Source organism: Zosterops lateralis (assembly GCF_965231275.1).
Source record: "Zosterops lateralis genome assembly, chromosome: 8".
Classification (NCBI taxonomy): Eukaryota; Metazoa; Chordata; class Aves; order Passeriformes; family Zosteropidae; genus Zosterops; species Zosterops lateralis.
This window is the reverse complement of record NC_139768.1, coordinates 33,155,589-33,166,461: the sequence shown is the minus strand read 5'-3', so window position 1 is coordinate 33,166,461 and position 10,873 is coordinate 33,155,589. Positions and strand designations below refer to the sequence as shown.

The 10,873-nt window shown below is 58.4% G+C and overlaps 1 protein-coding gene across 1 annotated transcript; it reads right to left on the bottom strand.

Moving 5' to 3' along the window:
- Positions 1 to 4,818: 4,818 nt before the first annotated feature.
- On the bottom strand, positions 4,819 to 7,534 carry LOC310911957 (C-type lectin domain family 2 member B-like). Its single transcript, XM_083866052.1, has 5 exons — positions 7,470 to 7,534; positions 5,913 to 6,011; positions 5,629 to 5,810; positions 5,347 to 5,447; positions 4,819 to 5,256 (listed from the first exon to the last, which is right to left on the bottom strand). The coding sequence occupies exons 1-5, from the start codon at positions 7,489 to 7,491 to the stop codon at positions 5,142 to 5,144; spliced, it is 519 nt and encodes a 172-aa protein (XP_083722178.1). The 5' UTR covers positions 7,492 to 7,534; the 3' UTR covers positions 4,819 to 5,141.
- Positions 7,535 to 10,873: the final 3,339 nt, after the last annotated feature.

Here is a 10,873-nt window from a genome sequence, read left to right as displayed (position 1 = left end):
CAGCATTTTAAACTTTTGCTCTTAACCTCCCTTGCTTTTGTCTCTACACTCTTTTGAAGCAGAAATACCAGCATCAGCTCCTGGCATTTGCAGTTTGCTGCGTGACAGGCGGTGACTGTTTGTCTGCTGTCACCATGCCACCCCAGCTGTCTCCTCACAGAAGATGACACCCTGGTGTAAGCCAGCAGACAGTGATTTTATCTCAAGCAAACTGCCCTAGTGGGATAGTTTTTAGAACCGTGCCTAGACATCAGGGCTCTTTTTAGCAGAAAAAGGAACAGACAGGTCTGTTAGTAACCCAATACCAGCCTCACAAAGTAGATCTTCCCACATGCTTGCCAAGACAGAAAGCATCTACTTAAGAGAACCCCAAAGGAGCTGTGTTTTCCCACTACAAAAACCTCTGCAAACACCAGTGACCCCAGCCTTCAAAAAACCTGCTGCCCTTTGGAAAACAGCCTTAAAAGCCACATTTATGTATGTTAAGTGACATCTTGCTCTCAAGGGGGTGACAGGAAATCTTGTTTGTTCCTTCAGCCCTGAAAAGAGTCTCTTCGGACGCATCACTGCGAGCTTCACTAATTTTCAAGCACACCTTCACACAACACGCCAGGAAACAAAGAGCTTGCTTTGTTTACTATAGCTAAAAGCACAGGTAGAAAGGAAGATCTTGCTATGAATATCTGGGTGGAGAGGAAAAGCCACACCAGGGAGGGAGAGGAGCCATTTGAGTGAGGGGACAATGGTGGCACAAGAGAAAATGGGTCCAGGTTGGCCCTGAACCCATTTCCATTTTCCTTTGGTCTATCCCACAGCCCAAATAGAAACTGGTTTTCCCACTATTCAGATGAATTTTAAAAATATCAGAGTAGCTTGGCTTCTCCTCACAGGTGGCAGTAATAAGGTTGAGACTGTGCCAAGTGATTGCTCTTCCACAGAAGGGAGTTGTGATTCCCAAGAGACTCCAAACATCACATGGCCAACATTGCCCATGGCAAAACAGAGCTCTCACACCTTTAAAGGATGGCTTGGAAGGGCTGGAGAGAGAAAAATCCAAATGATTCACAGCTTGCAGTGCTCCCGTGGGGAGTTGGCATTACCCTGTGCATTGGTATTACATGTTACAGATTTTTGAGAGAAGAACTGCCACGGAAACCAATCCTGCAGGACCAATGAGTTCCTGTTCTGATGCGAAAATCAAGTCTGAAAGCTGTCAAGTTTGGAAAAAAAGGAGGGCTTTTTCCTCTTTCCACAAAGAAATGGAAGGGGGAATTATCACTACTTTCTGCATGGAACAAACCCCTGTTTCTTCCTCGCCCTTGCTTTGGACAAATCCCACTTTCAGCCAGGGGTGCCTGTCTGTGAAGGATGGCTCTTTTCCAGAGGGTGGGAAGGGTGTCACTCCAAATGCCTTGGGGGCAGCCTGAGGTGACCCCTGGGAGGCCAAGGCCAGCCAGAGCTGTCACTCTTTTTGTTTGGGAACAATCCTCAAACGTTCCTGGGCTTCCCAGGAGGGTCCTGGAAAGTTCCAGATGTCCCAGAGGGGTCTGGGGGGAGTACCATGGGGGTCCCAGGGGTGTCAGAGGTCGTGAGAGGTCCAAGGCAGTTTCTGGGTGCTCTTGGAATTTTCTGGGGGGTCCTAGAGACGGTCCCATGGGGACCATCCAGGACCCACGTGCAGGATCCCCCGTGGAACTCACCTAGAGACCACCTCAGGACCCCCTGGGACTGTCTGGGAGTCAGTCCAGGGAGTAACAGGGCCCATGCCCTGGAGGGGGTGACTTTGGGATAGAGGGAGGCGGGGTGTTTGAGATGGAGACAGGATGTTACTACTACTACTACTATTATTATTATTATTATGGTTTAATGAAGCGAGTCCATCCAAGGAGAGGGATTCTGCCCCTGTCGCTGTGTCAGCTGCAGGACAGGACATCTCCCTTTCTCTCCTCTGGTTTATCAGGCAAAGCCTCCAGTGACTTGTCCCCTCTGTGCCTGGACTCCCCCGTTCACTGCCCCACCCCGAGTTCCTTCCCCGTTGGCAGGTGTGTGAGTGGGAATCACTCCGGGATGTGCTCCCAGATGTGCCAAGTGCCCACATTCCATCCGGGGAGCAGCGACTGCCGCGTGCAGGTGTGACCTTCCCGACCTGTTGTAACTCCTGTGGAGGGGCCGATAGAACCCCTCGGTTCCCTCGGATTGTATTCCATGTCTCCTGTCCCTATGGTCCCCAGCCATGTCCCCATCTGCCCAGTGACCTCTGGGACCTCCCCTCCAAATCCTTCTGCGACCCCCAACCCCCACGGTGACAGCCCTGGACTCTTCCAGGATCCTTTGTGACCCCCACCCGGTCTCGGGGTCGCACCTACACGATGGGGGGGGGTCCCAGCGGACACGACCCCCGGTACCTGCGCCCTGCCGGGATGGGCAGCTCCCCGCAGAGCCCCGCTCGCCCCGTCGGTCTAAGGCCACGTAGCCGTCCTCGTCCTCCATGGGACGGCACGGCCGGGGCTGCCCGGGCCGGCCACACCGGGGTGGTGGCACCGGGCCGGCGACACGGGGGAGGGGACAGGAAGCCAAAGCACCTCTGCCCGCTGCCGCTGGCCCGGTGTGGGGCGAGCTGGTGGTGGCACCGGAGCTTCCTGCCCCCGCCACAGCCCGACAGCTCCTGGGGGGACCCGCCCTGACACCCCGGGGAGGGGCTGGGGGCGGCGGGGGTTTGTCTCCAACGAAGGAAAAGCGGCGTGTGAGGCTGCTCCCCGCGGGGAAAGGACAAGGAGCCGCGGCAGGAGCTACTGTCAGAGAAAAACCCCTCCTTGCCCCAAGAAAACTGTGAGAATAAAAGACCAAGATGTTGGTCCTGATCTTCGAGAGGTCGGACTGCAGCCTCCATCCCCCTGGGCCACTGCGGAAGTCGCTGCCGGTTCGGACTCAATTTATCCGTCGGGATTGCAAAGACAGACAGACACCGAGTGCCGACGGACGCCCAGCACTGCCTGTGTCACACCCCGACGGACCCAACAGGTGCAGCTCTTGTAGTGACACGGGGCCACTGCTGGTGCGGTACCTTTGTAACATTTTATTCCTGTTTATTTCACCATTTCCTGATTTTCAGGTTTAATGGAAGGAGAATACCTTTATGGTGCGGTTTGGTGGGATTGAATTGAGGAAACTCGACCCATTTTCATTGTCTTAAGGTTGAAATTGATGGCAAACACCGCTGTCCCTGGTTTTAAAGGGCTTCACTTGAGAGAAGCCTCTTAATGTGCCATTCTAAGAGTTCCATCCAGGGGGACACTCCATTTGAAGGGACCTTCAGAGAGGAAAGAGATGTCCAAAAGCCCCAGAATGGTCTTTCTTGAGGGAAATTGAGGAGGAAACTGCATTTCCCCTCATTTTAGAAGGCTACATGGGGGGTGGGGGGGTGGGGGGGGGGGTGGAATCCTCCTTGATTTACCTTTTTATTTGGTGTTTAATTGAGACCATTCTTACTCATTATAATTTAGGGCTCTAAATCGAGAGGTGACTTCTCCCTCTCCCGTTTTCTCCCTTCATTCAAGGCTTTGAAATGGTGACAAGGAGTTTACCCATGGTTTAATCCACTAAAAAACGGGAAAATGACGGGGAACATGAGCTGGAGGGGCCTGTTTGGACTCTGTTTACCCGTCAGCAAACCCAGGGCGGGCAGACACCGAGGGCGGAGCGGGGCAGCCCAGGGGCTGCGGCCACCGGAGAGCTCCCGGAGGCTGCGCTTGTCTCCGCAGGAGCTGCCGCGGCGTCGGCGGAGCGGGGACAGGGCGGGACTGAGCTGGCAGCGCCTTCCTGAGCCTCGGTGTCCCGCAGGACCGGGACCGGCGCTGACCTCTCCCCGTGTCCCTTTCAGTGTGCCGTCAGCGCGGGTGGGGAGCTGTTCCCGAGGCCCATCTCCGAAAGGCTTTTTCAGCACTCCTGATGCCTCCGGAGCGAGTTGCTGTTTGTTCCAAGCAGAGAGATGCCGCCTGTGAGCTGGAGGAGAGTGAATTCTGCTCCTTTCATGGAGTGGTGAAAGAGTTCTTGGAGGACGGATCAGCCACCAGCAATGGACACAAAAGGACCCTCAGGAGATTCCTGGGTGAGTGCAGGGCCACCCCTGTGGCCTCTGGGGAGGGGACGGTGTCACCTGCCAAGGACAGGGCTGGCAGGTGCGGGGCTGTTTCCCGATGTCTGGAAGAGGCCTCGTGCTCTGCTCGGCCCCATCAGTGGCTGCGACCAAGAGCCCCAGCTGCCCCCAAGGCTGTGCAGTTCTGCAGCTGCAGCCTGTCCCCAGCCCTGAGTGTCTCCAAACCTGTCCCTCTTCTCCTCCTGGGCAGGGAACAGAGCATATCCGGAGAGCTTCGAGACCCTCAGTAAAGGCAGCAAGAGATCTCTCACCCATCATAAGCATAACAGGCCTGGACTTCAGAAATTCCTTGAATTTATCAAACAAATCAGAGGAAGGGAATGAGAAGTACGCCATACTCTAAGTATGAACCTTCCCCACACTGTCCTCTACTTCTTGGGCTTCGCTTTATCCCTAATTCCTACTCTCTCTCCTTCCCACACAGTGGCACAGAGAGATGGGGTTGTTTTGGTTTCAAACACAGCTGTCTCCTAAGGAAGGCAGGCGCCTCCCTTGCAATGGAAAATGTAAATTCCTTCCCTCCGAATTACTATACTTTGGAAATTAAGGTGTTCTCAGGCAAAGATACGAGAAGAGGAAGAACAGTTCTTTACTAGCACGTATCCCAAAGCCGACAGACAAGCCCCGTGCGCCACCAACAACAATCAGAACACAAACCCAGTCCCGGCCACTCTCGGCCGCGCCACTTTCCCCTTCGCTGCAGTTCCGGGCACTGCCGGCAGGGGCGCTGGTGGCTCCCAATGGAGCCGGGTGTGGAATGAGGGCGATCCACAGACTGCAGGGAGCACCGGGGGCAGGATGGATTGCAGAGACTTTTCCTCTCCACACCCCGCCCGGCCTCGGCAGTGGGGAGGAACAGGCACTGAGGTGACCCTGAGAGTGAGTGCAGGGCACAGGGGGCACCTGAGGAAGGACAGCCCTGTGCCGGGCTAAGAGGTGAAGCTGGAACTGCCCAGCGTGGAGAAGGTCCTTTCTCCAGCCCCTGTCACAGGGGAGCTCGGGCCTTGCTGCACAGATACGGCCGCTCATCTGAGCAGTTGTGAGTCCCGAATGCATTGTCAGCCAGGCACACACACTCGGAATCGCCAAGGACAGGATGCCTGCAAGGAGGAGCAGAGGCAGCGCTGGTTACCAGGGGAACACCTTGTGCCCCTGTCCCCCCGTGCCCTGCCCGGCTCCCCGGCACTCACCAGGAGCTGAAGTCGCTGCCGTCCCCCCAGTGCAGGCGCTGGCCCCGCCTGCGCAGCCCGAGCCAGTAATCGACGTTCCCGCGGAGGCGGGAGAGCAAACCCTGCCCAGGAGAGAGGAGTGGGAGCTGCCCCGGCCCCTCGGGGGGACACGTGCCCGGGGCTCCTTCCCTGCAAGGCCCCGGGACGGGGCTGCACCCCCAGCCCTGCCAGCACCCAGCCCGGCCCAGGAGCACCCCCAGGCTCCCCTCAGCCGCCCCACACCGCCCGCAGCCCCTCACTCACCGTGGCCTCCTCATCCTTGACAACGGCCAGGGAGGCCCCGAGCTCGGAGCACCGTTCCTGAGCCTGCTCCCAGGTGCCGGCATCCCTTGACAAGTAGTAGCAGAGCCCGTTGTAGCCAACCCAGCCAGAGGGACAGCCCAGAACACACTGGGGAGCCGCAGGTGGAACTGGAAGCTGTGGTGCTGGAGGGGGAAGAGGAGAAGCTCAGAGGATTCCTCTGTGCAGGGAGCAGGGAGCCCGCTCTGCTCCGAGGGGCTGGGCCCAGGCTGCTGCCCCTCCCTTACCTGACTGCACAGCCAAGGCCACCACCAAAGCCAGCACCAGGGACACGAGGAGCACGATCAGCACCAAGGTGAGCACGGGATGGCACCTGAACCACTTGCCTGCAGCAGGAAAGAGCTGCTGGCTGGGAGTGTTATGAATAAAAATGGGCGGAGAAAATATTAATCTCCTTAAAACGCCTTTATTGATCAGCTCTTTCAATATTTGCTCAAGGGGGTTTTTGGCTGCCTGCGCACCGTGAAGGAGGAGGGTCTTTTTCAGCTCTGCTGTAGGCAATTCAACAGAGTTGGAGAACTCGCCCTCGCTGGGAGCAACCCCAGAGTTCTGAATTTCCCTTGTTTACTCCGGGGGTCTCACCTCTGGTTTGGTCTTTTTAACTTACAGCTAGTAAGCAAAACCGGAGAAATTAGCTCTTTTGATACTTCAGGGTCCACACGGCTTAGCATTAGTTCTTATGCGTTTCAATTTTGCTTGGTTTTTATTTTATAAAGGGTTTTTGGTGTTAAACGGTATCCCGAGATGCACCTGGAGTCCTTTATTTGCATGCGGGATCAGCCGGGGCGGGCGGCTGGAGGCTCTAATGACCACGTGGCAGTTTTGCCGCAGTTATGGCGTTTCGGGGGTTTCACGCTGCCTCACAGCGGCGGCAACGTTTGCGGGGGTTTGGGCCAGTTCTTGTGAGGTGGGGGTGGAACGTGGCGAGCGTGGGTTTCCGGAGGGGGGGGTCCGGCTTGGGGCGGGCGGCTCCGTGGCTGGAGCCACGCCGGCGGGCGGCATGGCGGCTGCGGGGGTCTGGGATTTCCCCGTGCCGGACGGCCGACTGCTTTGCGGCTGGAGCCGCGTCGAGGTGGGCGGCTCCGCGGGCTCTGGGTTCCCTCGCGCCGGTTCTCGGGCCGCGGACAGGGCTGGGAGGGGCGGCCGGTTCTTTTCTCCTTCTCGGCCCCGGGGGCGGCAACGGGTGGGGGCCGGGGCTGCTCTTCCCCTCTTTGGTTTCGGCGGGGGTGTCGGCAGCCTCTGGCGTCGGCGGCTGCGGGCGGCTCTGCTGGTCTCTTTCGCTCCGTCGTTGGGGGTGGGGGGGAACACGGTGCCGGGCTTCTTTGAATGGAGCTCTTTTTGTTTTTAAGGTGGTCTGGGGGAGAGGTGCCATGGAGGCGTCTTTTCACTGTTACATTACAGGATAAACATTTTAAATTTCATTTTTATCAGGAGAACCAGAGCCGGCCCTCCAATCTGCTCCCCCAATTCCCAGGGAGCACAGGAAGGAGCCCTCAGCCACTGTGCCCCTCACTCAGCTGGCAGCCAGGGAGCCAAGAGCCTGGCACACAGGCAGGGACACAGGGCTGGGGACAGCCAGGGACACAGGGCTGGGGACAGGCTGCAGCTGCAGAACTGCACAGCCTTGGGGGCAGCTGGGGCTCTTGGTCGCAGCCACTGATGGGGCTGAGCAGAGCACGAGGCCTCTTCCAGACATCGGGACACAGCCCCGCACCTGCCAGCCCTGTCCTTGGCAGGTGACACCGTCCCCTCCCCAGAGGCCACAGGGCTGGCCCTGCACTCACCCAGGAATCTCATGAGGATCATTTTGTGTCCATTGCCGGTTGCTGATGTGCCCTGGGGACCCAGGGGCTCCGTCACACTCCCATCACTGGTGCACAATCCACTCTCCACATCTTCACTCCCTGCACACTCAGAAGTGCCATCCCCCTGCTTGTGACAAGTGGCTTCTTGTGCCCCAGGCAAGTGTGTAACCCCGGCTGCTGGTCCCTCCTGGAGATGTGGGAGCCCCTTCACAACTCCATGAAAGGAGCAGAATTCACTCTCCTCCAGCTCACAGCCGGAATCTCTCTGACTGGAACCAACAGCCCCTTGGTCCCGAGACATCAGCAGTGCTGAAAAAGCCATTCGGAGATGGGCCTCGGGAACAGCTCCCCACCCGCGCTGACGGCACACTGAAAGGGACACGGGGAGAGGTCAGCGCCGGTCCCGGCCCTGCGGGACACCGAGGCTCAGGAAGGCGCTGCCAGCTCAGTCCCGCCCTGTCCCCGCTCCGCCGACGCCGCGGCAGCTCCTGCGGAGACAAGCGCAGCCTCCGGGAGCTCTCCGGTGGCCGCAGCTGTCCCGGCCCCTGGGGCTCTGCAGCCGCTGCAGCCCAGCTCCGTGCCGGGACAGGCGGGGACAGCGCCTGCGAGCTGCCGGCTGCAGCGGGGACAGGACAGCTGCGGCTCGGAGTCCGCCTGCCCGGGGGGAAGAAGCAGCAGCAGCAGCAGCAGCAGCAGCAGCAGCCCCGGGCCGCTCACCATTGTCCCCCGCATTGGCCCGGGCCGGCGGCTCGGAGCCCGGGGACACCGAGCGCGGGCACGGCCGCTTTGGCTCCTGCCCGGGCACTGCCGGCGGCTCCCGGCAGGGAAGTGTCCCGGGCACGGAGCAGCCGCCTCTGTCCCAGCGACAGCCCCCGGGATGAGCCATCGCTGCTGCTGCGGGCCCGGCTCGTCCCCAGGGATCCGGGCAAGGAGGAGAGCGCGGGCAGCCGCTCCCTCCGCCACCTCAGCCAAGGGGGGACACGGGGGAACCCGGCACAAGGAACTCGCCAGAACCGGCCCCTGCTCCTCACCGCGGCCCCCCCGGCCCGCAGCGAGCCCCGAGCTGGGGCACAACCCACCGCGGGTCCCACCTGTGCCGGCGCCGCCTCCGAGCTCCGGGGGCCGTCCCGGTCCGGACTTGAGTGACCTGAAAGTGCCGCTGGAAGTGGAACCGATGTGGGGCCGGAGCAGTTTTTGGTCGTATTGAAATCAGGTGCTGGAAATCTGCGTGGGGCGGGACTTTGCGCGTGGCCCATGGCGATTCCCAAGAATCGCTCTCGTGCAGCTGCGTTTTGGCACAGGCTTCTCCGGCGTGTTCGAGCGTGTTTTTCGGGACTGGAGACGCCGCGGCCCTGGCCCCCTCCCCCCACCCCTCCGCGGGGCCTTTGCCGTTCAGGAAGATCAAATGCATCCAATTGTCTGCGATTTCCAGAACCTGCAGTTTCTCCCCTCTTTTCCTGGATGAGTTTGACAGTTCTCCCTTTCCCCCCACAGCGCTGGAAAGCAAAACGGCTGCCTGCCCCACGGCCATCCCCGCCGCCTTCCACCGCTCCGGCCTCGTCCCTCTTTCTCGCCCCTTGGCTTTGCTCTACTTGCTCCCTCCTCCTCTCCCTGCCAGCTCGCAGCAAAGACATTTCACCCCCTGGCAGCACCTGCCTCCTCTCACTCGGCCCCGTTTTGCCCCCTCGGAACTCCTGGAGCCGCTCAGAGCCCTCGGGCATCCAGGGCGTGTTTTGGGCCCGGGTGAGGCACAGCTGGTGATGGGCCCGCCAGGGCAGGGACTGTGTTGGACTTGTGGTGTGTAAATAGAGATGGGCTGGTGGGGGACGTGCTGGTTGGAGGCCTCCTGGGGCACTGTGATCATGAAATTACAGTGTTCTCCATATTTCGTGATATCAGCAGGAACATCAATAAGACTTTTCCATTAGATTTCCACAGGGCAGACTTTGGCCTGTTTAGGAGACTTCTGCAGAGAGTTCCTTGGGAAGCAGCCCTGGAAAACAAAGGAGTCCAGGAAAGGTGGGCATGCTTCAAACCAGAGATCCTGAGGGCACAGGAACAGACTGTCCCTGTGTGCTGAAAGATGAGTCAGAGAGGAAAATGTCCACCCTGGATGGGCAAAGAGGTTTTGAAGGAAGTTAGGAATAAAAAGAGGATGTGTCATCTTTGGAAGGAGGCTCAGGTTTGTCAGGAAGTATTTAAGGAGTTTTCTCAGGTATGTAGGAAAACAATTTGGGAAGCCAAAGCTCAGTTTGAAGTTAATTTGGCAACTTTTGTAAAGGATAATAAAAAATGTTTTTACAAATATATTTGTGGTAAAAGGAAGGGTCAGACCAGCTTTTGTTCTCTTTTGGATGCAGGAGGGAACTCAGTAACTGCAGATGAGGAGAAGGCAGAGGTGCCCAACACCTTCTTTGCCTCAGTCTTTAGTGGGAACAGGGCTTGTCCTCAGGACAACTGTCCTCCTGGGCTGGTGGATGGTGTCAGGGAGCAGAATGGTCCCCCTGTTATCCAGGAGGAGGCAGTCAGAGAAGTGCTGAGCTGCTTGGATATTCATAAATCTCTGGGCCCTGATGGGATCCATCCCAGGGTGAGGAGGGAGCTGGCAGAAGAACTTGTGAAGCTGCTCTGCATCATTTCCCCACAGTCCTGGCTGACTGGTGAGGTTCCAGATGACTGCAATGTGGCCAGTGAGACACCCACTCACAAAGAGGGTGGGAAGGAGGATCCCGGTCATTATAGGCCAGTTAGCCTGACCTCAGTACCCAGTAATGTCACAGAGCAGTTTATACTGAGTGTCATCACACAGCACTCACAGCATGGCCAGGGTATCAGACCCAGCCCACACAGGTTTAGGAGGGGCAGGTCGTGTTTGACCAACCTGGTCTCCTTTGATGACCAGGTGACCTGCCTGGTGGGTGCAGGAAGGGCTGTGGGTGTTGTCTGTTTGGGCTTGAGCAAGGCCTTTGACAGTGTCTCCCACAGCACAGTCCTGGAAAAGCTGCAGCCCAGGGCTTGGACAGGAGCACTCTTTGCTGGGTTCAGAACTGGTTGCATGGCCAGGCCCAGAGAGTGCTGGTGAACAGTGCTGCATCCAGCTGGGGACAGTCTCCAGTGGTGTTCCTCAGGGCTCTGTGCTGGGGCCAGCACAGCTGGGCTCTGGTGAGGCCACACCTTGAGTGCTGTGTCCAGCTCTGGCCCCTCAGTTTAGGAAGGACATTGAGACACTTGAGGGCATCCAGAGGAGACAACGAGGCTGGTGAGGGGCTGGGAACACAAACCCTGTGAGAAATGAGTGGAGAGGCTGGGGTTGTTCAGCCTGGAGAAAAGGAGACTCAGGGGTGAGTCTCCACAACTCCCTGAAAGGTGGCTGTGGTCAGGTG